Consider the following 25,136-nt stretch of genomic DNA (forward strand, 5'->3'; position numbering starts at 1 on the left):
ATGATGTGAACAGAGTTGTCGTAAATGTGTCTTACTCTATGGATCTGAGAGATACGTCATTACCATCTGATCAGCCATCAGCTTGATGAGGCTGGAACTGCACGCACACACACACACACACTAACTTTCTTTCCTCTGGTCAGCTATGCCTAACTTTTCCATTCAGGAGCATTTCTGCTTTTTGAACTGGAGTGTGTGGTTTATAGAGAACCTATTCATTCATCCTCTGGGGCTCCAGCACCCCCACAGATGGCACGCATACACACACACGCATGCACACAGTCTCACACACACACACACACACACACACACACACACACACAGCGTCCAAAAAAAGACTCCTACATGTGAAATACATGTAGGTGTGTCGTGTGAGTTCAAGCCAAACTGAGTGCAGTGTTTCCCTCTCTGGAATTGCCTCACAGGAAAGGGGCAGTGGGTTTTTTGGGAACCTTGAGCACTGAGACACACACCCTCTTGTTGTGTGGATCCTGGAAAAGGAGAAAGTGAGTGGGAGAGGAGAGGAGAGGAGAGGCGGGCGGGCAGAGCTATAGAGGAATAGACCTATAGTCAGGACCAGAGGGAAAATCTATGCCTTTTAATCCTGACGTGGATTTGACTCTCTTCATCAGTTTGTGGAACTTTCTGGGACTATTAGGAGCCGTCCGTCCGTCCATGGCTGTCTGGAGGCCCTTCATGCCTTGCGGTACCATTTGATGACGGCTTGAGACGTCATGATCGACTACGGTGAGTAACACTGACACTATGAAGGCCTATTCAATCATAGGGGTTTAGGTGATAACGTGACCACTGAAAGTGTTTATTAGTAGCCCTGAAAACAGAGGTGTGTTTGGGTGAGCGGTGAGTCTCTTACCACCGCGGCTCAGTGACGTCATGTTGTAGTTTTAGTATAAACAGAGAGATGTGTTTGGGTGAGCGGTGAGTGTCTTACCACCGCGGCTCAGTGACGTCATGTTGTAGTTTTAGTAAAAACAGAGAGATGTGTTTGGGGTGAGCGGTGAGTGTCTTACCGCCGCTGCTCAGTGACATGTTGTCTACAGAGGTAGACTAAACGTCTTTTGTCGGTTATCGCGTGTTGTTCTCCGGCTTGTGCTTTTATTTGTTGTGTGCCTTAATTGTTACATTAAGAAAGAGATAGCCATCACTCCCTGCAGGTTTCTGGATGTGACCATGATTAGACGGTATAGAACTTCACAGTACTCTTTGTACCACGTCATTCAGGGCTCACTGACTGTGTGTGTGTGTGTGTGTGTGTGTGTGTGTGTGTGTGTGCGTGTGCGCGTGCGCGTGCGACGTGCGTGCGTGCGCGCATTGATTCATTCATTTGTGCGGGCGCACACACACACATGGTCCTTATAGGAAACCACATTACATAACATTGCATGCCGTGTGTCCACTTGTCCAGTCTAAAGGCAGCTCAGGCTTTAAAACACAAATAGCCCGGTCCTACGCTCAGTGGAACATCGCAAGGCTTCCTCTCTGGTCTCTCCACAGAGTCACACATGACATTTTACCTCATAAAAGACGACCACAGAGCCCAGATACAGCACATAGTGCGGTATAGTCACTCCAGTCCACGCTGACACAACATTGGTTAAGCCAGACCAGAGAGAGAAGGGTTCTCTGAGCTATAGGGGATTAAAATGACTTGCATAATGAGAACAGTCATCACAATCACAATGTCAAGGCCGATGCCCAGAAACTTGGACTTGGTTAAATGAACACTTAGTCTTGTCTGTGTATAGTCAGTCCTCTGAGCGGTCCACAGGCCCCACATTTTACACTCTTGAGTATGTATATCACTCTTGAGTATGTACATCACTCTTGAGTATGTACATCACTCTTGAGTATGTACATCACTCTTGAGTATGTACATCACTCTTGAGTATGTATATCAATTCCGCGGGAATCATGTGACCCATGGGAGTCCCAACAACATGTCAGTCTCTAATACAGTATATGATAATTACTGCCACATCAATACAGCATGGGCTTTGGGACAAAATCATATCCAATGACAACAAAACATATATATATATATATATAATTATATGTTTTGGGTCTGACCGAGGTTAGACGAGAGGGGGCCGGGGGGAAGGTCGACCCTAACGGAGAGTCAGTGCTCTCTCTTTAACATGGCCCCCCTGGGTGGATGTCAGGCCGGTATGGCCCGTACCTCTCTGCTTCGTAGGGCGGGTGGCCTGGCAGGGGGCCCGTCCAGTCCGTACCTCTCTGCTTCGTAGGGCGGGTGGCCTGGCGGGGGGGACAGTTGGGACGGTCCGTACCTCTCTGCTTCGTAGGGCGGGTGGCCTGGCAGGGGGCCCGTCCAGTCCGTACCTCTCTGCTTCGTAGGGCGGGTGGCCTGGCGGGGGGGACAGTTGGGACGGTCCGTACCTCTCTGCTTCGTAGGGCGGGTGGCCTGGCGGGGGGGACAGTTGGGACGGTCCGTACCTCTGCTTCGTAGGGCGGGTGGCCTGGCAGGGGGCCCGTCCGGTCCGTACCTCTCTGCTTCGTAGGGCGGGTGGCCTGGCGGGGGGGGGACAGTTGGGACGGTCCGTACCTCTCTGCTTCGTAGGGCGGGTGGCCTGTCGGGGGGGACAGTTGGGACGGTCCGTACCTCTCTGCTTCGTAGAGCGGGTGGCCTGGCGGGGGGGACAGTTGGGACGGTCCGTACCTCTCTGCTTCGTAGGGCGGGTGGCCTGGCAGGGGCCCGTCCGGTCCGTAAATCTCTGCTTCGTAGAGCGGGTGGCCTGGCGGGGGGGACAGTTGGGAAACAGTTGGGGACATGCTGGCCTACCAGCATGTGCACTTAAGCCTCTCCAGCTGATCCAAAATGCAGCAGCTCGCTTGGTCTTCAACCAGCCAAACTTCTCACATGTCTCCCCCCTGCTCCGCTCCCTCCACTGGCTCCCGGTCGCTGCCCGCACAGAATACAAAACTCTGATGCTGGCATTCAAAGCAACCAAAGGTATGGCTCCCCCATATCTTACAAGTATGATTGAACCCTACAAACCCTCCCGCGCACTCAGATCAGCCAACGCAGGGAAACTGGAAGTACCCTCACTAAAAACGCCGGGACAACGCTCCACACGTCCCAAACTCTTCTCCCTTCTGGCTCCAAAACTGTGGAATGCACTTCCCATTGCAGTCAGAACTGCAGCATCACTCCCAATCTTCCGCCGTAGCCTGAAAACCCACCTTTTCAGACTCCATCATGGCCCATAGCACTTACCCTAACCCCTTAGATAGCATTTCTGTTGGCTTAGATAGCATTTGACACAGACTTATAGCATGTTATGTAGACAGCACTATAATTGTATTGTATATAGTCATAGCACGCCATAGTACATATGTATAGCATAGTAGTAAATATGTATTGTTTATATGTATAGTGTATGTATAGTTTCATTATATAGATATTCCACTGTTACTTTCTTAGCTTACGCATGTTTCATGATATTGATAAATGCTTTTATGTGATGTATTCCCATGCTTTTGTTCTTGCTTAAATGTAAGTCGCTCTGGATTAAGAGCGTCTGCTAAATGCCTAAATTGTAAATTGTAAATTGTAGAGAGGTTTTCCATGACTGGGTGTTACTAGGTGAGAGAGAGGTTTTCCATGACTGGGTGTTACTAGGTGAGAGAGAGGTTTTCCATGACTGGGTGTTACTAGGTGAGAGAGAGGTTTTCCATGACTGGGTGTTACTAGGTGAGAGAGAGGTTTTCCATGACTGGGTGTTACTAGGTGAGAGAGAGGTTTTCCATGACTGGGTGTTACTAGGTGAGAGAGAGGTTTTCCATGACTGGGTGTTACTAGGTGAGAGAGAGGTTTTCCATGACTGGGTGTTACTATGTGAGAGAGAGGTTTTCCATGACTGGGTGTTACTAGGTGAGAGAGAGGTTTTCCATGACTGGGTGTTACTAGGTGAGAGAGAGGTTTTCCATGACTGGGTGTTACTAGGTGAGAGAGAGGTTTTCCATGACTGCGTGTTACTAGGTGAGAGAGAGGTTTTCCCTGACTGGGTGTTACTAGGTGAGAGAGAGGTTTTCCATGACTGGGTGTTACTAGGTGAGAGAGAGGTTTTCCCTGACTGGGTGTTACTAGGTGAGAGAGAGGTTTTCCATGACTGGGTGTTACTAGGTGGACAGAGACAACTAAAAAACATTGCATGGATGCACCTGGGACGTATCCTCAGTGAGTATCCTGAGGTCATCGGGGTTTCGGCCGGGTCTCCCAACATCATACCCCTCACTCAGGCGACCCAGCCGGGAGTGATCAAGTCCCGACTTCCGTCCCAGTAGCTACCCTCAATCAGTCCCACTAGGGAAAAACCAGGGGCACACAATCCGTTGGAACTACAGTACTCCATAACTACTCTGCCAGGGCTGGGAGGTACACTTCTGGCACATGGGGGGACTAGGCTCTGTGGGTTGTCTCCTGTCCGGGCTCCTCCTACGTCTCACCAGGTCCACTCCTGCTCTCACCAGGAGTAGAGCGAGGACCAGTGCGACAGTTCATTCAGGAGTGGTGGGTAATGGTTCCGCATGGTCATTGTGCTGCGGTTCCGCTTGCTGCTTGCATGGCCCTCCCAAAGGCCTCATCGAGGGTTGTTGGGCTTCCTCCTCATGGAGGACACAGGCTGGGGCGCTAACCCACACTGCTCAGAGAGGTTTTCCCTGACTGGGTGTTACTAGGTGGTGTTTGTGCCTTGGCATTAAAGCACTGCTCCGTGATCAGATCTGTCAGACTGGAAAACTCCCTGGTGAGTAAACTCTGTAGAACAACACACGCGTTGTTTGGCTCCCGCCTCTCTCACCCCCCCCCGCCACCCTCACCCCCGCCCCCTCATCCCGTCCCTGAGGCAGACCCCTCCCCCGTGCCCTCTCTCTCTCAATCAGGGTCTGTTAGCTAAATATGGGCACCACACGCACACACGCACGCACGCACGCACACACACACACACACACACACACACGCACGCACGCACGCACGCACGCACGCACACACACACACACACACACACACACACACACACACACACACACACCATTCATTCCCATGCTCTAATACAGATGTACATTTTTATAGAGCTGACCTGCTCTGCCTCTGTTACTCTATAACTCCTCCCACCTCTTTCAGTCTATCCAATCAGCATTTGACGTTTTCAACTGTGCTGTAAAGTACATCTACTCAAGTATAGTACTGTAAACTACTGAAGTACATTTTTTAGGTGTTTTTTTTTTCTTTTTTTTACTACTTTGTAGATTACTAGTTACTAGATCTACAAGCTCACAATTTGTCACACCCCATTGCGAGCTTGTAGATCTGCTGTTTTCAAGAGTTTTCATACATTTTAAACATTTTTTTTTTTTTTTTTTTTTTTTTTTTTGCGGCTTACGCCTTTTATTGATTTTTTAAGGGACAGATAGTAGGCTGACAGGAAACGGGAGAGAGATGGGGGGATGACATGCGGTAAAGGCCGTGTCGGGTCCGGGAGTCGAACCCGCGGCACACCGCGACTGGATCACCAGTCCGGTGCCCAGACCGTTACGCTACGGCCTGGGCCCATTTTAAACATTTTAAAGTACTTTTTCATACCAATATATACTTTTGTACCTTAATTTTGAACTCAGGAGGACTTTTATACTTGTAACAGAGTATTTCTACATTGTAGTATTGATACTTCTTGAAGGGACATTTTCACAGCTGGAAGAAACTACAGTGACTCAATGTTAATAGTAGCCTATAGTAGATAACAGTAGCACAATTACAACATAATGTAGTACTGTATGTGTGTTTGACTAGGGTTAGACTACAATGCCCACAATGCTTTGGTGCACTCACTCTATACCTTGTGGAGAGTCCAGAAAGGAAGTGAGACCAGTGTCGACACTTTGAAATATCTGAAAACTCAGATTGTACCCTCATAAAACCCCAAGGAAAGTGTTTCTTGTCTCCCAAACATCATTAAATATAAGGTCTGGTTGCAAAAGGGGTGAAGGTTGCCCTTTAAGTAAGAAATGTGAGTACTTTTTCCACCTCTGCTAAACACTATTGGTGCTGTACCGTAGTACGGCGTGTCCCGTTATGACATCAGCAGAATGAGTGCATCACGGTAGAGGAAAGTCTCAGTCACTGCTGTGGCACTGCTGTCATTACTAGAGGCGGTGGAGTCTTTGAAATCCACTGGCTTTTAGCTTCAACAGAGTCAGTGCATTCTACAAAATGTTTCCATATCAGTGTTTCTCAAACAATTTAATCATCTGTAATTGGCCGCCGACACCCATCTGAAAATATGTTGTGTTAGGGGACACCCAGAAGCAAAGATATGAGTTAAAAACGTCCGCTGTGTGTGTGTGGAACTATAGACCGATTCACAGAGGGGTGCCCTGGGCGCGGCCATTACTGAGGTGTAATCCATGGAGCAAGTGCTCCGTAGGCCAGGTGTAGCTAATCAGTGCTGTTGCGCTTAATGGTACACCTCAGTAATGGCCGCACCCAGGAAACTGTGTGTGGAACTATAGTGGCCCTCTGGAGTGAGTGTGTGTGGAACTATAGTGGCCCTCTGGAGTGAGTGTGTGTGGAACTATAGTGGCCCTCTGGAGTTAGTGTGGAACTATAGTGGCCGTCTGGAGTGAGTGTGTGTGGAACTATAGTGGCCCTCTGGAGTGAGTGTGTGTGGAACTATAGTGGCCCTCTGGAGTGAGTGTGTGTGGAACTATAGTGGCCCTCTGGAGTGAGTGTGTGTGGAACTATAGTGGCCCTCTGGAGTTAGTGTGGAACTATAGTGGCCCTCTGGAGTGAGTGTGTGTGGAACTATAGTGGCCCTCTGGAGTGAGTGTGTGTGGAACTATAGTGGCCCCCTGGAGTGAGTGTGTGTGGAACTATAGTGGCCCTCTGGAGTGAGTGTGTGTGGAACTATAGTGGCCCTCTGGAGTGAGTGTGTGTGGAACTATAGTGGCCCTCTGGAGTGAGTGTGTGTGGAACTATAGTTAGTGGCCCTCTGGAGTGAGTGTGTGTGGACTGTGGAACTATAGTGGCCCTCTGGAGTGAGTGTGTGTGGAACTATATAGTGGCCCTCTGGAGTGAGTGTGTGTGGAACTATATAGTGGCCCTCTGGAGTGAGTGTGTGTGGAACTATAGTGGCCCTCTGGAGTGAGTGAGTGTGTGTGGAACTATAGTGGCCCTCTGGAGTGAGTGTGTGTGGAACTATAGTGGCCCTCTGGAGTGAGTGTGGAACTATAGTGGCCCTCTCCAATAATCTCCAAAGTTGCCCACCCCTGGCTTACAACATCACACTTGACCAAGATAGCCAGGGAATATCAAGTCCGTGGAGCTCAACATGCTCAATAAAATCATCAAGAAGGCCAGCTGGGTTGTCGGCCTCTGAATGGAGAGCCTGCAGTCGGTCGCTGAGAGGAGGATCAAGGACAAACTAAACTCCATGCTGGCAAATCCCTCCCACCTCATGACCGACCTTATGTCATGCTGCAGGATAGGGTGAGAGCCTTCACCCCCCCGAGGATGCATACGGAGCGATACAGACTCTCTTTCATGCCAACTGCCATCAGACTTTGCCTCCCCAAAGTTTGCGTGTGGTGCTGGTCTAGTGTGTTTATGTCCACTTGTGTTTATTTGTGTTTACTGATTCTTGTTTGTCCAGCTTGACTTGATGTGTCACTCTGTAGGCCTTTGGGGATTAATAAAGTATATCTCATCGCATCTCGTCATCACATTTGGATTTGGAAATGTGGCAAGCAGGCATCCCCTGACTAAAACCAGACTTTGGTCTTTAGATAAAGCTTGACCTTTAGATGGCGCCAGAGTCACAAAATGAGTGTTAGTAAAGCCTTCAAAGCAGGTCTTACCAAGAGGCACACTGAAATCCAAAATTGTATTAGTATCGAAATGTACTTAAAGTACCAAAAGTAAAAGTACTCATCATGCAGAAGGTCCCATTTGAAGTTTCTAATGTATAAAAACATATTTTGAAAATAGCACATCTATACTTATAAGCTCACAATCAACGTGCCGATGTATGGAGAACCGGGATGACTGGAAGCGAAGATGGAGGGCTCGTCTGAGGACCACCTAGAGAGAGAGATATTGGCAAGCATTATATAACACAAGAGAGACAGAGATTGAGAGAGAGGTAATGATGTCACCACGTAGGGTACTGTTGGTCTCCTACTGTCAGTAGGAGAGCGTAGTGTTCACGTACTGTACTATTTCCATCATATAGGAGAGTCTTTACTGGTGTTTCAGTGAGGGTGTAGTGTTCACATATAGCTGTACTGGTGTTTCAGTGAGGGTGTAGTGTTCACCTATAGCTGTACTGGTGTTTCAGTGAGGGTGTAGTGTTCACGTATAGCTGTACTGGTGTTTCAGTGAGGGTGTAGTGTTCACCTATAGCTGTACTGGTGTTTCAGTGAGGGTGTAGTGTTCACGTATAGCTGTACTGGTGTTTCAGTGAGGGTGTAGTGTTCACGTATAGCTGTACTGGTGTTTCAGTGAGGGTGTAGTGTTCACATATAGCTGTACTGTTGTTTCAGTGAGGGTGTAGTGTTCACCTATAGCTGTACTGGTGTTTCAGTGAGGGTGTAGTGTTCACGTATAGCTGTACTGGTGTTTCAGTGAGGGTGTAGTGTTCACATATAGCTGTACTGTTGTTTCAGTGAGGGTGTAGTGTTCACCTATAGCTGTACTGGTGTTTCAGTGAGGGTGTAGTGTTCACGTATAGCTGTACTGGTGTTTCAGTGAGGGTGTAGTGTTCACATATAGCTGTACTGGTGTTTCAGTGAGGGTGTAGTGTTCACCTATAGCTGTACTGGTGTTTCAGTGAGGGTGTAGTGTTCACGTATAGCTGTACTGGTGTTTCAGTGAGGGTGTAGTGTTCACGTGACTTGTAGCGTATTAGTGTTTGTTTGTCCACAGAGAACGTGCGCGTGGAGAAAGAGAGAGGCCATCAACAGTATACTGTAACATATATAATGCATTGGAGGGTCATGCTAAATGGCTTCTTCTCTGGAGTGTCAAGAACGCTTTACAGAGCGTCGCTGCTCACTCCAGACTGTTGTTCAGCATAGGATCTGTGTACTGTACTGTACTGTACTGTACTGTACTGTACTGTACTGTACTGTACTGTACTGTACTGTACTGTACTGTACTGTACTGTACACAATTCTTTTTTTTATGTTGTTTAATACAATCAGATAGGACTTTTCTGATTGTCAAGGTCAGAAAGTAGGTTTTTTGCCACTTACTAGGTGTTCCCGCATAATTATCTATTACTGTTACTTTACAAAACCTTACATTTATGTCATATTATGATTAGGTATATGTAAATTAGGTATATGTAAATTAAGGATGTCCCACGAATCACGATACACTTTTCTCGTTCCCGATCCAATCCCGATGCGTAAATCGTAAATATGTAAATGTTTTCCCTATACATATAATGTGTCACGAGGGCAACTTGAGAGAATAGTAGTTTACATTACTGATTGAAAATAAGTTCATACTTGACATTGTACCTGTTGAACCCCAGCATCCCTGTTCTGGGGGGAACATTCACCAAAAATAGCAGATCTACAAGCTCAAGTCATGACACGTCACAATGTGACTGGTCCCCTCCCTTTTTCCATCTGCATAAAGCTCTTATAAGTTATAATAAACGCATTCAACTTTTAATCCCTTTTGTCAATGTATTTAGTCTCTCAGTTTAAGGCCTGACTCACACCTTTCGATCTAGCATACAACATTGATGCATGCTAGATGTATGAGACTTGTTTACTGATGCAAGCTCCCAATGCATTTCCAATGGAAGTCACATGGTTTGACACAACATTTCTGTTGTACGGCTTTCGGCTGTGTTTCGACTGCCCCCCCTCCCCCTCATACAACAAAAATGTTGTGTCAAACCATGTGACTCCCATTGTAAATGCATTGGGAGCTTGCATCAGTAAACAAGTCTCATGCATCAGCTATACAACAATCTTGTTGTGCAGGTGTGAGTCAGGCCTTAGTCATCATCACTTGGTTTTTATTTAGTTTGCGTTGGTGATAAGGGGTCGACGACAAACATGTTTCATCAAATTTGCAGTCAACAAAATCAACACTGGTGTGCTTTGGAATTGAATTGTATTGGATGTGGGCTTTTGTGTTGTGTGTGTGTGTGTGTGTGTGTGTGTGTGCGTGTGCGTGTGCATGTGCGTGTGCGTGCGGTCTCAAACATCAGGAGGTTCCGGTCAGGAGAAAAACATTGCTTTTTTTTCGTTGCTTTTTTTTCATAAAGCTGGGAAAGAAAAGCCCTCTTATCTCCTCAGCAGCTTTTTTTTTTTCAGAACACTTATGACACACACACACACGCACGCACACACACACACACACACACACACACACACACACACACACTAGTATCCTCTAGTCTAACTGAATTTACTAATTGCTCTCCAGAGCGTCCCTGCTCTCCATTAGCCTTCTCGCCGGCTGCCGCCGGGAGGCGGGGTCCAAATGGTGTGTTTGTTCCCGAGCCGTGCGCATCGGCTGCCGTGCACACACACCAGCACCACCACGCACCACGTGCACTCTCCTCCATGCCCCAGAGACCCTCCTCCTCCTCCCACCAGCGGAGGAAGGCCGCCCTGCGCAGGATGGACAGGAGACGGAGCAGGGAGCAGCGGCAGAGAGGCAGCGGAGACAACCACACCTCCAAGACACTGGTCATGCTGTCCAGGTACACACGCACGCACGCACACGCACACATGCACACACAGACACACACACACACACACACATACACACACACACACACACACACACACACACACACAGCTTATGCTTTATGTGTATGCAGCATTTTCATTTTCCCTACACAGTAAAAGTTTTAAGCTTCTATACGGGCCGACGGCGTGGAACAAACTCCCACTGTACCTTCGACAGGCAGCCTCTGTAGTTTAATAAAATCCCACTGTACCTTCGACAGGCAGCCTCTGTAGTTTAATAAAGTAAACTCCCACTGTACCTTCGACAGGCAGCCTCTGTAGTTTAATAAAGTAAACTCCCACTGTACCTTCGACAGGCAGCCTCTGTAGTTTAATAAAATCCCACTGTACCTTCGACAGGCAGCCTCTGTAGTTTAATAAAGTAAACTCCCACTATACGTTCGACAGGCAGCCTCTGTAGTTTAATAACACTATACCTTCGACAGGCAACCTCTGTAGTTTAATAACACTATACCTTGGACAGGCAGCCTCTGTAGTTTAATAAAGTAAACTCCCACTATACCTTCGACAGGCAGCCTCTGTAGTTTAATAAACTCCCACTATACCTTCGACAGGCAGCCTCTGTAGTTTAATAAACTCCCACTATACCTTCGACAGGCAGCCTCTGTAGACATTTAGAATTAAAGCACAGCTCAAGACCTGGCTATGCTTCTACACTCTTACTTTAAAGTTGATCTTTTTTTCTCTATGTTGCTCTGTATGTAAAGCACTTTGAGCTGCATGAAAGCTGCTATACAAATAAAGTTCTATTCATGTTGTTATTAATAGTTGAAGGTCAATTTTTACATTTCCAGATTTGAGTTAAGTAAACACTCAAGGCTTTACAACCAGCATGCATGTTGTGGTGTGGTGTGGTGTAGTGGTGCATCCTGGGTAGTGTAGCGTAGTGTAGTGGTGCACCATGGGTAGTGTAGTGTAGTGTAGCGTAGTGTAGTGGTGCATCATGGGTAGTGTAGTGTAGTGTAGTGTAGTGTAGTTGCGAATTCAGTGATTGCGAACGCAATGAGCGATTACTATGTAACCCAGGCAGAACTGTCTGTCTGTCTGTCACGCTGTGACACCACCCGTCCGCCACCAGAGGGTGCAGCTGTATCACACACAAAACACAAAACTTGTTGTGGGTCTCAACTTGTTGTGGGTCATCCATTAATACGTTAAGACGAGGAGGAGCACATGTTGATGGTTTTATATGACTTAATAACGAGGACATGTTTTGCAGGTCTTTGATCCTCTGTCACTCCAAGACCAGCGACGACTGCCCCCCCGGCCCCGAGGAGGAGAGGTACAGCCCCGCCCCCGCTGGGGGGGGCTGGGAGGGGGGGGACGGGGTGTGGAGGGCGGAGCCCACCCGGGACGGAGAGGAAGCAGAACACGGGTACGGGACGGGTAGGGGTGGGTGATATGGTACAGTATATGTCACCATACATGAAATTATGATACAGTTTTTAGGATTATTGTCCAAGTTACTTAACAGTCTACTACCTACCACCTACAAGGTAACAACAACTAAAAGAATAACGGACCGGAACATTTAGACCTAAATACTTATTCATTTTGGCTAACGAATCGGTTGTTCTACAAACGTATAAATTAAGGTATAGAACTGCAAGTCATACTGTATTCACTGTATCACGATTTATATACAATATCTCTGAAATGGCATATCATGGAGTCATTTTGTGACTAGATTTGATCGAGAGACTGCCATTGGATTTTTTTTAATTTTCGTTTTTTCATGTCATATGAAAGCATGGAATCATAGCTTCAAATTTACATATTGGTTGTTCAGTTTGACCCACCAGTTTTGGAGATATGGCTTATAAAAAAATGTCTTGCAGGAGTAGTGGAAAAAAGACCAAGCAGAGAAAATGGCTTTAGTTCAGTGATCTGTGACTTTAGGGGGCGCTGTTTTCCCTTTTATGTCTGCGATACGATATTCATCACCATATCGCCCCCCCTAGGTACGGGGGGTACGGGAGGAGGAGCCAGCAGCATGGAGGAGGAGCCTCGGACAGGAGAGGAAGCACGGAGGTGCCTGAGCAGCGCTCGCATCATCATCACCACGGCAACACGCTCAGAGAGCAGAAGAGGAGCGTACGCCGCTCCTTCAGTATAAAGGTAGGACCATCCAGTCCTTCAGTATAAAGGTAGGACCATCCAGTCCTTCAGTATAAAGGTACAACCATCCGGTCCTTCAGTATAAAGGTACCACCATCCAGTCCTTCAGTATAAAGGTACGACCATCCGGTCCTTCAGTATAAAGGTACGACCATCCGGTCCTTCAGTATAAAGGTACGACCATCCGGTCCTTCAGTATAAAGGTACGACCATCCGGTCCTTCAGTATAAAGGTACGAGTCGTACGACCATTCAACCATTCATCTTCAACCGCTTAACCGTAGTCGGGTCGCACAGCTCCACCAGAAAGCTCCAGACCATTTTATTTCATTATTCGTTTCGCCAAAAATATATACTGTATGTTCCTAATTGTTTCGTAACATTTTCCAGAATTTCTCAGCCAAACAAATGCAAATGTTATCAATGTACTGTAGAAATGTGTGTTTGAAAGTTCCATCTAGCCTTCTGTCAGTGGGATGGTATAGAATAGATGTAGAGGTGACTCACTAGTTACACTCAGTGGCGTAAAGGGCATGTTCTGAGTTGAGTGGTGGATAATTAGATTGATTCCTTTTAAACTACAGAGTAATTTATGGTCTCTAAAGTGGCCGTCATTAGGGACAGTATCAGTGGTGTAAAGTAACTATGTGCATTTACTCTTGGTAATCTATACTTAAGTACAATTTTGAGGTATTTTCTTACTCTCCAGTATTTCCAATGTTCAATACTTTTACTTATACTCCCATAGCTTGTATATCTGCTATTTGTCAACAGCTAAAGTTTAAAATAATGGTTAAAGTGGTTGTAAGCTAAGGTGACACAGATGCGTTCGCGTGCTGTTGAACACGGTTGAGAGAGTCTTGTTGTCAATTATAATCACATGGCCTCAGTGCGTTGGTAGACATGAGGGCTGTTATTGGCTTCTAGTTCTCGCTCCGTCAGACAAAGACGGGCCTTGTTGTGTCCTGGAGGCTCTGCAGCCGCGCTAGCTACTGTAGGAGCTCACGCAACATTCCACTGATGTCAGCTGGAGCTCCGTATCTGATATGGTCTCTATATCTGATGATATGGTCTGTAATGTATCTGACGATATGGTCTCTGTATCTGACGATATGGTCTCTGTATCTGACGTTATGGTCCCTGTATCTGACGATATGGTCTCTGTATCTGACGTTATGGTCCCTGTATCTGACGATATGGTCTCTGTATCTGACGATATGGTCTCTGTATCTGACGATATGGTCTCTGTATCTGACGATATGGTCTCTGTATCTGACGATATGGTCTCTGTATCTGACGATATGGTCTCTGTATCTGACGTTATGGTCCCTGTATCTGACGATATGGTCTCTGTATCTGACGATATGGTCTCTGTATCTGACGTTATGGTCCCTGTATCTGACGATATGGTCTCTGTATCTGACGATATGGTCTCTGTATCTGACGATATGGTCTCTGTATCTGACGATATGGTCTCTGTATCTGACGATATGGTCTCTGTATCTGACGATATGGTCTCTGTATCTGACGATATGGTCTCTGTATCTGACGTTATGGTCCCTGTATCTGACGATATGGTCTCTGTATCTGACGTTATGGTCCCTGTATCTGACGATATGGTCTCTGTATCTGACGTTATGGTCCCTGTATCTGACGATATGGTCTCTGTATCTGACGTTATGGTCCCTGTATCTGACGATATGGTCTCTGTATCTGACGATATGGTCTCTGTATCTGACGATATGGTCTTCATGAAGTCAATCCATGATGCATAACATTTTGTCCAGAGAGATGGGACGATGATATATATATTTTTTTTAAGATATCTTTCTGCGGCTTACGCCTTTTATTGGTTTTTGAAGGGACAGACAGTATTCTGACAGGAAATGGGAGAGAGATGGGGGGATGACATGCAGTAAAGGCCGTGTCGGGCTCGGGAGTCGAACCCGCGGCACACTGCGACTGGATTACCAGTCGGGTGCCCAGACGGTTACGCCACCGCCTGGGCCTGGGACGATGATTAAGACCCCAGCAGGCAGGCAGGCAGGCAGGCACGCAGGCAGGCAGACAGACAGAGAGAGAGACAGACAGACAGACAGACAGACAGACAGACAGACAGACAGACAGACAGACGGCAGGATCTGTGATCTTTGTTTGGCAAAGGATTGAACCCCTCCAGGGGGGGGTGGGGGGGGGGGGGGGGGGGGGGGGGTCAAGTCGACTGTGGGAGGGGCTTGAGTCCAAGTCGAGACCGAGACCGACGGGAGGCGGGACAGAGTCGTAATGTGAACGGGCTCCTCATAATATGAGTATAATAATTCATTTCATTGCATTGTAGTGACTTGACTCGAGTTGACTTGGTGGGGGAGGAGTCCCGAGTCCCTTCATGGTCCGAGACCAAGTCAAGTCCAAGTCAAATAAAGGGCAAGACCGAGACGAGTCAAGGACTCGAGTCCTATAGCTCACACTGCTCCTATTACGTTTTTCTTTCCCCCCTAAGTATCTAGAACAGTACCTGGCTGATGTTTCTATTCTTTGCGTTGGAGAGTGTATAGTGAAAATCTGGTGTCCCCATACAGGGTTACTGGTTCAGCTCCGGCCTCGGCACACCGCTGAGAATGAATCGGGCATTTCAACGCCGGCATTTCAACGTCGACATAAATCTTATGGTATTTATTCAACTAAAACTAGGCTAAAACTAAATTTAAGACGACAAAAATATGACTAAAACTAAATGGATTTGTTTCCCCCAAAAGACTACGAATAAGCTAAATCTAAATTTGCTGTCAAAATTGGATGTTATGTTAAATGTATGCTCTACAAGTGCGGGTTGTATAATATGTACATTGACAGTTTCATATCCAACCGTTAGCGGTTTTAAGAGGAAACCTCAACTCTCTATAAAAAAGTCCAGAATGTTTTACGATGTCTGCCTCTCTCCTGCGAGGTCGTCTTCTCCTCCAAACGCGTGCCACGGTTGCCCCGCGCATAGACGGTATATACCCTTAGCACACGCGTGTCCCACAGTTCATTCAACCTATTAAATGTTACTGTGCTGTTTTCTTTCCCTCCAGCTGTCAGCCCACTAATCCAGATGGTTGATTTGGTCATAAAGTGGCCCCTTTTTACGCTACCGGTATAGAGGTCGCCTTATGTTCGTTCTTTGTGCGTGTGTGTGTGTGTGTGTGTGCGCGTGTGTGCGTACATGCGTGCTGGTATAGGAGAGCAGTATCTGGAGAATGTGTGTGTCCAACGTGCACGGCGCTGATGACGTGCACGCTCCTCAGACGGCCGATAACGGCTCCCAGACGGAGGACAAAGGGAACAGTGACGTGGAGCCGCCCTGCAGGAACGGAAAGGAACTGCACAGGTATAATGAACTGAACAACATAAACACCATTATATGCCTTTTACTAAACCCACAATAGACTCTATACATGTTTTAACTTTTAAGTAATTCATGTTAATAGTGAGGTTTTATGTCACTGGCTGCACACTGTGCATACTGTATAAGCACGTGCTCCCACAACACCGTCAAAAGCGCTCTCAAAGGGCACCTACGGACGGCTTCGAAAACATGTTTTCTTTTTTTCCTTTTTACCTCCTTACATGATTTCCTGTTTTTGTATATAGCAGTGTATAATTGTACGTCTCTAACTGTTTTGATGAATTGAACAAGGTGGACCCTGTTGTAAACAAGTGTAGTGCTTTATCAGTAGGGATGGAGCTCGATACCCGAGAAAATCTGATAACAAGCTTATTGAGTACCTGTTATCAATACATTTTGGGCTTATCAAGCCTGCTATCGAGCATAGCGGCCCATGACATCATGCTTAAACAATCAAGACAAGAAAAGAGGCGATCAAGAAATAAATGTAATCATCCACGCTGGCACAAACATGTCTGTCTAAAATTGTATTGATACCTGACAACCAGCGCCCTGGGGAAACTAAATTATGCTTTTAAAGTGACATATATTAACCAGTTAACAGTTTCTTTAATATTATTGTATTGGTAAAAAAAAGGTTAATTGGCTTCCATCTGTTATAAAAGTACTGAATTTGAAGTCCCCTGTAAAAGATACTGGTTCTGTTCAGAGTTTATTGCCTCCCGTCTTTCCACAAAATAACAGAAAATGCTCGATAGTGGGCTCGATAAGAACCCGGCTTGATAAGCCTGATCGATAAGGTGATCGTTATCAATAAACAATAACGATCTCCCAGTGTGTCGTTCACAGTAATAGACTTTGTATTGAGTTGTGCTTTCATGTGAAATGTACCCATTGCTGCTAATATACTGTATACTTCAATCAATCAACTTTTGGGAGAAAAACGATTTTTCAAATATTTTGAAAATCAGATCCACAAGCTCACAATTTGTCGCAATGTGATGTGTCGTGAGAGAGAGTTGTGAGATCAGCTTTTCAAATATTGCCAAAGTATTAAATGGCTAGACATTTTATACCAGCCCCACCCCCCCCCCCCCCCCCCTTCCTAGCCTGGGCCCCCATTGACTCAGGGCCCCTGTGTGGCCCCCAACTGCACACTTGGCTCAAGCCATAATTCGTCATCCCTGTCACACCTCAGACACATTATTGTAAAACTCTCTCCAGGAGCGATGGACGCGTCCCCAGTCCGGACAAGATGGCGCCCTTCAACGGACACTGTCTAAACGGACACGCTAGGATGGTGACGGAGGGGGAGGGAGGTGGAACTCTGCCGGCCAATAAGAGCCTTCTCATGAAGAGCTACAGTGAGGTACGTATAATAACCACTTACACCCTTTATAGTTCATACTTCATTGGTGAAAGGAAACTCCAAGCTTTGTTTTTTACCAACATTCTTATAGAGTGTCGCAGGCCCGCCCCCTTTCAGAACGATGAGTGGCCCAGGAAATGATTCTCCATTCATTTTCTCCATAGGCTTTTCAAAAAGTATTTATATAAAGACGGTTACGCCGCGGACAAAGCCAACTCGGATCATGACAACAAACACAATATTTTGTGCCGATGAAATAATTTGAAAGAAGAAAATAAAGGCAGGATACAACACTATTTGTTTTGTTTTTCTTCTTACTAATTATTTGATCGGCCCAAAACATTGTAATTATTGTCATGATTTGTCAAGACCCGAGTTGGCTAGTTTTTGAAAAGCCTATGGAGAAGATGAATGGATAATCATTTCCTGGGCCACTCGTCGTTCTGAAAGGGGGCGGGACTGCGACGCTCTATAGGAGACGATTTCTAGACCCCATGTTATTCTCCATGTAGAAACACTTTGCGGAAGTATGATGACTTCAGCACTCTATATACTAAATAAAAATAAATAAATTACAAGCCAGGGAGTCATGGACGGCATTCATTGCCTGGGATTGTCCAGTGCTCTATCCTTGGCCAATTTATTTTTCCCCTCCACACATGGCCCTATATCTTGTGCCACCCCTTACCCCTTATCCCTAAACTTATTTGCCATTTATTACTATTTTTAAAACATTTTAAAATAGTACAAATAGCCGATCTACAAGCTAACAACGTGTCGATGTAGATCGGCTAGTTGAACTATTTTTAAATGTTTTAAAATAGTAAAAAAATAAAGACATACGTTTAGGGATAAGGGGTAAGGGGTAAGGGGTGGCGCAAGATGGAGCCCCAAATCTCTTTGCTGTAAAATGGCACAAGGCTCACAATGTGAGCTTCTAGATCCGCTATTTTTGCCAAATGTTTGCCAAATGTCACCTCACTGAATAATCCTCTATTATCACATGGACAGAATAAGAGGGTTCAAGAGGTTGAAAATAACGAATATTTTACTTGTTAAGGAGCACACATTGCATTGCAGTACATTTTTCAAAATAAGGTTTGAACAGGTGTTATAAACGCAGTGCATAATGACCAGATGCATAATGCATAAAACCTCAAAGAGCACCTACGGGCGTCTGCTATTCGAAACTGGCTCCTGTAAAAAAGTAAAATAATAGTATAACTTTTTCCACCGCTGATAATAACAAAAACAGTTCATTGAAAATGACGATCCAGTGGGCATTCATGACATTTCTGTCATTGTTGTAAGCATTCTTAGCCATCCCACACCGGTGACATCATGCAGGGTCCACTCCCAACTTAGCCTCGGAAACCCAGACGTTTTTATTTCCAGAGAGGAAAAAAATGTCTGGGTCTGAGTCCACTTCAATTCGGCATAGAGTAGCACAAACATTGCTCACTCTCTGCTGATTGCTGATTTCTGATCGTCTGCACCTTTGTAAAATTGACATACACATGCACACATGTACACACACACACACACTCCTCTCTCTCTCTGTCGCTCTAAGTAATTACGGTAGTCTCATATCGCGCAGCTGCGCATAGTTTCTCCCGGCCTATGCCATAAAAAGCATAGCTGAGTTCCAGGCTACTCCCAACTAAACCAAACACCCAGATGGAACATTAAACAAAATGACAACATATCTATCTTATCTTGGAAAGTGATCTCTCTCATTACTGTTCAATCTAACAAATGTAGAATCTCTTTACACAAAGCACAGTGTTGGCTAAAAGTTGTCTGGACTAATATGGGAGAAACAGTGAAACGGGAAGGAATGTCTAAAAGCATGTGATGATCCTGGGATCAGCTGATGTTGTTCTCTAGTCAACACACACACACACACACACACACACACACACACACACACACACACACACACACACACACACACACACACTGGCATTCATTCAGATAAACTTCAGTCCTGGCAGATCTTTTTTTCTTCTTCCCACCCAATACTAATTAACACATTGCATGTCGAGAAAGTTCAAAACGGCTAAATGCAGGCTGTGTGCAGGACATGTCCACATGTGGAGATGATGTGACCTCAGCCCCCCATCACTCTGCCCCCCTGTGTCCACTAACAGAACCCCCGGCTGGGGTCCACCTGCTCAATAACAACCACCTCAAGGTAATTCAGACTCCATCATGGCCCATAGCACTTACCCTACCCCCTTAGAGAGCATTTCTGTAGACTTAGATAGCATTTGATACAGACTTATAGCATGTACACTATAATTGCATTGTATGTAGTCATAGCACGTCATAGTACATATGTATAGCATAGTATAGTATAGTATATATATGTATACCGTAGTTTATATGTATAGTTTCATTATATAGATATTCCACTGTTACGTTCTTAGCTTACGCATGTTTCATGATAAATGTTTTTATGTGATGTATTCCCATGCTTTTTTGTTCTTGTGTGCAGTTGCCCATTCCAGAGGTCAATGAGGACAGATGCTGGGAGACAGAGAAGACAGAGGAAAGCTCAGAGGGACAGACAGACTGCAAGAGAACACGCTCCAACTCAACAAGTATGCACGCACACTCACACACGCGCGCACACACGCACACACACGCACAAACCTCTAAACGAGGATGAGCTAAGCGCTGCGCTAATTAACTTTCCTTCCTGTCGTCGGAGGCAGATCATGTGGGACTGGACTTTATTCCATTAGCTCTGATCTCTCACGCCCACGTCTGGGTTTGTCTCTAAGACTGCAATCAAACATCCTGTCAAATCTCCTTTATTTCTCAAATCTGATCTTTTGGCCCGACTGTTCACACTGCGAGGGAGTGGATCACAGATCTGTGTGTTCACTGAGTCCAGCCTGGATCACAGATCTGTGCCCCATGCATCCAGATTGGAATCCCATTCCACGTCTAAAAGTCACATGGAATGCGGTTTTAGATCAGGTTACTGCGTTCAGACGGAGAACCACCTCCTCTGAATGTGGCTCAAGTCGCATTCGTAAAAACCGGAAGCCATGCGACTCGTGTACTTGTACACTAGGTGACGTGTGCACTTGTACACTAGGTGTCCATCCGTACTGGATCGGAGACCTGGACACTCTCATCATGAAGACCTCTGAGGTGTACTCCGGTCATCCCCATGGCAACGCTGGCCATCCCCATGGCAACGCTGGCCATCCCCATGGCAACACTGGTCATCCCCATGGCAACGCTGGCCATCCCCATGGCAACGCTGGTCATCCCCATGGCAACGCTGGTCATCCCCATGGCAACGCTGGTCATCCCCATGGCAACGCTGGTTTCTACGGCAACCGGAAATCTCTGTCGCAACAGCTGGAGTTCCTTCACACTGGAACACAGGTGAGCATGCACGCACGCACGCACGCACACACACACACACACACACACACACACACACACACACACACACACACACACACACACACACACACACACACACACACACAGCAGCTGGAGTTCCTTCACACTGGCACACAGGTGAACAGATTGGTATTAAGTCATATTTTTTGTTATCACCACACAGGTGAACAGAACGTCTCTGTCTCATCAATCATATAGTCATAGTTTTAGTTTAGTTTAGTTTTTACTTTATTGAGTCAATCACATGTACAATTCCTTGTAACAAATACATTTTCTTTTCACATTTGTTTCTCACATGTTTCATGTCACTGTTGTTAACTGACTTTGACCCATTTTATTTTGCATACATCTATACATCCCTTCACCTCATCCCATAGCTCCGTTTTTAGGTAGTTTTTATGTACCATATTTTTCCAAATAGTAACCCCAGTGTTCAATATGCAAAATCGATTTGGCCCCCGGGGCGTTTAAAAGGAACTAGGCGTCTATTTGCAGTTTGCAGGGTTTTATACATTTTTTGCACCGAGCCATTATTTGGTTACAATTCCAATTAGGCGGATGAAAGTGAAAATAATAATAATATCCCCTGCTTTTTTTTCAGAGGTATTATTTGGACATGGCGTTAAATACGCAAAATTATATATATTTGAGGTACAGTAGGGGTACTATTTGGAAATACTGTAGTTAACGTTAACAAAACAAAAAAAACTCTTTATTGAATTTTTATGTTTTCATATAAAGATGAATCAAGAAAGGTATAAATTATAAGCACAATACAATAAAACAGACAAGAAAAACAAAAAGCACAGAAAAAAAAAAAAAAAAAAAAAAAAAAAATGGCGAGCAGCACATACTGTACACAATACAGTCAGTATTCATTAGGGAAAAAATATAAATACAAATATATACACATAGGCTATAATTGCAAGAGTAGAGCTGGGGATCTTTTAACATTTTTCTTCATGGTTTTAGTCAATGTAATTAACACTGGTGTGTGTGTGTGTGTGTGTGTGTGTGTGTGTGTGTGTGTGTGTTCTCCAGCCCGTGCCCCGCCCCTCCCGCTCCCTAAGCTCCACCCACCTGCTCCACTCCTGCAGTAACGTCCAAGCCTTCATCATCTGCAACGTCGTGCTGATGAAAGGTCACGGCAAGGTCAGGAAACCCAACGGTCCATCGCGTCCATCATAAGTACATTTACTTAAGTGTATAGTGTACTTAACATTTCCGAAACTTTTACTTCTACTCCACTACATCTCAGATCATCCCACAGAGTCTTGATTGATTGAATACTTCGTTAGTCAAAAATATCAGAGCCTTGGCTTCAGCATCGTGTTGTATTGATGTCCATATCACCCCACAGAGCCTTGTAGCTTCAGCATCGTGTTGTATTGATGTCCATATCACCCCACAGAGCCTTGTAGCTTCAGCATCGTGTTGTATTGATGTCCATATCACCCCACAGAGCCTTGTGGCTTCAGCATCGTGTTGTATTGATGTCCATATCACCCCACAGAGCCTTGTAGCTTCAGCATCGTGTTGTATTGATGTCCATATCACCCCACAGAGCCTTGTAGCTTCAGCATCGTATTGTATTGATGTCCATATCACCCCACAGAGCCTTGTTGCTTCAGCATCGTGTTGTATTGATGTCCATATCACCCCACAGAGCCTTGTAGCTTCAGCATCGTGTTGTATTGATGTCCATATCACCCCACAGAGCCTTGTAGCTTCAGCATCGTGTTGTATTGATGTCCATATCACCCCACAGAGCCTTGTAGCTTCAGCATCGTGTTGTATTGATGTCCATATCACCCCACAGAGCCTTGTAGCTTCAGCATCGTATTGTATTGATGTCCATATCACCCCACAGAGCCTTGTGGCTTCAGCATCGTGTTGTATTGATGTCCATATCACCCCACAGAGCCTTGTCTTCAGCATCGTGTTGTATTGATGTCCATATCACCCCACAGAGCCTTGTAGCTTCAGCATCGTGTTGTATTGATGTCCATATCACCCCACAGAGCCTTGTCTTCAGCATCGTGTTGTATTGATGTCCATATCACCCCACAGAGCCTTGTAGCTTCAGCATCGTGTTGTATTGATGTCCATATCACCCCACAGAGCCTTGTAGCTTCAGCATCGTGTTGTATTGATGTCCATATCACCCCACAGAGCCTTGTGTCTTCAGCATCGTGTTGTATTGATGTCCATATCACCCCACAGAGCCTTGTCTTCAGCATCGTGTTGTATTGATGTCCATATCACCCCACAGAGCCTTGTAGCTTCAGCATCGTGTTGTATTGATGTCCATATCACCCCACAGAGCCTTGTCTTCAGCATCGTGTTGTATTGATGTCCATATCACCCCACAGAGCCTTGGCTTCAGCATCGTAGGAGGAAGGGACAGCATGTATGGACCAATGGGCATCTACGTGAAGACCATCTTCCCTGGCGGAGCGGCGGCGGCTGACGGACGGCTGCAGGAGGGTGAGCGAGGGACCGCCGGTCATCTTAAAAAGGGGCGTGGTCATTTCAGAGTATTTCTGATGGATAGAGAACTTCTCACATTTGTTATAGATTGTTTGTTGGGGTCATATAGCCTTGAACAGTTGAGATATTCTCTCCTAAATAAAAACGGAAACAAACAAACAGTTTTTAAGTTGCTCGATTCAGTATTTAGATATTTGACATTAATTTTAGCTGCACCGCCCCCCCTTCTTGCCCCCTCACGACCCCCCTCCTCGCAGCCTGAGGTCTGTAGGCGAGGGGCTCCTAAACGTCTGTACTGCGAACTACGTCACAAAGCGTGATCGGGCCTTCGCCATCCGAGCACCAAAGCTCTGGAATGAGCTTCCAGAATTAATCCGCCTCACTGACTCCCTCACACGTTTAAAAACCCATTTGTTTCAAAAAGCATTCCTATAAATGTTTTTGTTTTTCCCTGCCTTTTACTGATCTTGTGTTATCTTGATTTGTTTAATGTTTGGGTATTTCTTGTTTATTACGTTCATTATGATAGATCACTCCGGCGTTTGGTTGATTTCCGGTTACGTCATCATAAAGCGTCGGCCTCGTCACCAGTTCTGCGACAAAGCTGCTATTTATTTTTTATAGTTATTAAAAAACGGCGAATTAAACACAAAACAAATAGCGGGTTTAGTGTATTACGCATTGTAAAAATAAAACAATGTAATGAAATGCGGGGTTTAACGGGTTATGTAGTCAATGTGTTTTAACCATGTTAGATTCATTGAAAACACCGTTATTTTTTCTGGTGACTGATACTGCCCTCCTATATAGGGCAGTATCATATATGTGAGGTGCCCATGCTTTTGTTAATCACTATATTTTGTCATTTATTTTTTATATATTCTTTCCAGGCTTTCTCAGGCCTCTGATGCTCATTTTCCTTTTTTATTATTTTGAAATAAAGGAGATGAGATTCTGGACCTGAACGGAGAGTCACTACATGGTCTGACCCACGAGGATGCTCTGCACAGATTCAAAGTAAGGCAAGATATTTTATCCATAGCATTGTGTGTGTGTGTGTGTGTGTGTGTGTGTGTGTGTGTGTGTGTGTGTGTGTGTGTGTGTGTGTGTGTGTGTGTGTGTGTGTGTGTGTGTGTGTGTGTGTGTGTGTGTGTGTGCGGTTGATGCCAAATTTTGCACACACACTCCCTGGATACCAACGATGAACCTCTGCTCCAAATTTTCCAGAACGGCCTGTTATAGCGCCACCAGGAGGCAAACACATTTTTCTCCTCTAGATTCTGTCCAGAAATTCCACAAATTGTTACACACTATCTCTAAAGTCATTTAAAAGTATTTCATATTCCATCCTAATTGGCTAACATTGGCTTTTAGAGTTTGTAGGATTGGCCCGTTTTGAACAAAAAGCCTCAAATCATGAACGCAGCGTGCAATTTACATGAAGTCTTTCACTGACTTTCCTACTAGGCTGAGGAATATATCCCACCCTTTTCACATTGGCCTGTTATAGCGCCACCAACAGGTGGATTTTTGAAAAAAACTC

At 45.6% G+C, this 25,136-nt stretch overlaps 1 protein-coding gene across 1 annotated transcript in view; it reads left to right on the plus strand.

Annotated features, from left to right (window-relative positions):
• The first annotated feature begins 585 nt into the window (after positions 1–585).
• il16 (interleukin 16) overlaps positions 586–25,136 on the plus strand; it is a 46,603-nt gene continuing 22,052 nt past the window's right edge. Inside the window, exons 1-12 of the mRNA XM_083759211.1 lie at positions 586–747; positions 10,478–10,757; positions 12,026–12,181; positions 12,768–12,924; positions 16,145–16,293; positions 17,536–17,680; positions 19,761–19,874; positions 20,178–20,283; positions 20,787–21,082; positions 22,145–22,255; positions 23,476–23,590; positions 24,537–24,610. Coding sequence (XP_083615337.1) covers positions 735–747; positions 10,478–10,757; positions 12,026–12,181; positions 12,768–12,924; positions 16,145–16,293; positions 17,536–17,680; positions 19,761–19,874; positions 20,178–20,283; positions 20,787–21,082; positions 22,145–22,255; positions 23,476–23,590; positions 24,537–24,610 — 1,716 coding nt within the window. The 5' untranslated portion in view covers positions 586–734. The remainder of the gene's footprint in view (positions 748–10,477; positions 10,758–12,025; positions 12,182–12,767; positions 12,925–16,144; positions 16,294–17,535; positions 17,681–19,760; positions 19,875–20,177; positions 20,284–20,786; positions 21,083–22,144; positions 22,256–23,475; positions 23,591–24,536; positions 24,611–25,136) is intronic.

This window comes from Protomyctophum parallelum (assembly GCF_964188405.1).
Source record: "Protomyctophum parallelum genome assembly, chromosome: 2".
In the NCBI taxonomy this organism is placed as follows: Eukaryota; Metazoa; Chordata; class Actinopteri; order Myctophiformes; family Myctophidae; genus Protomyctophum; species Protomyctophum parallelum.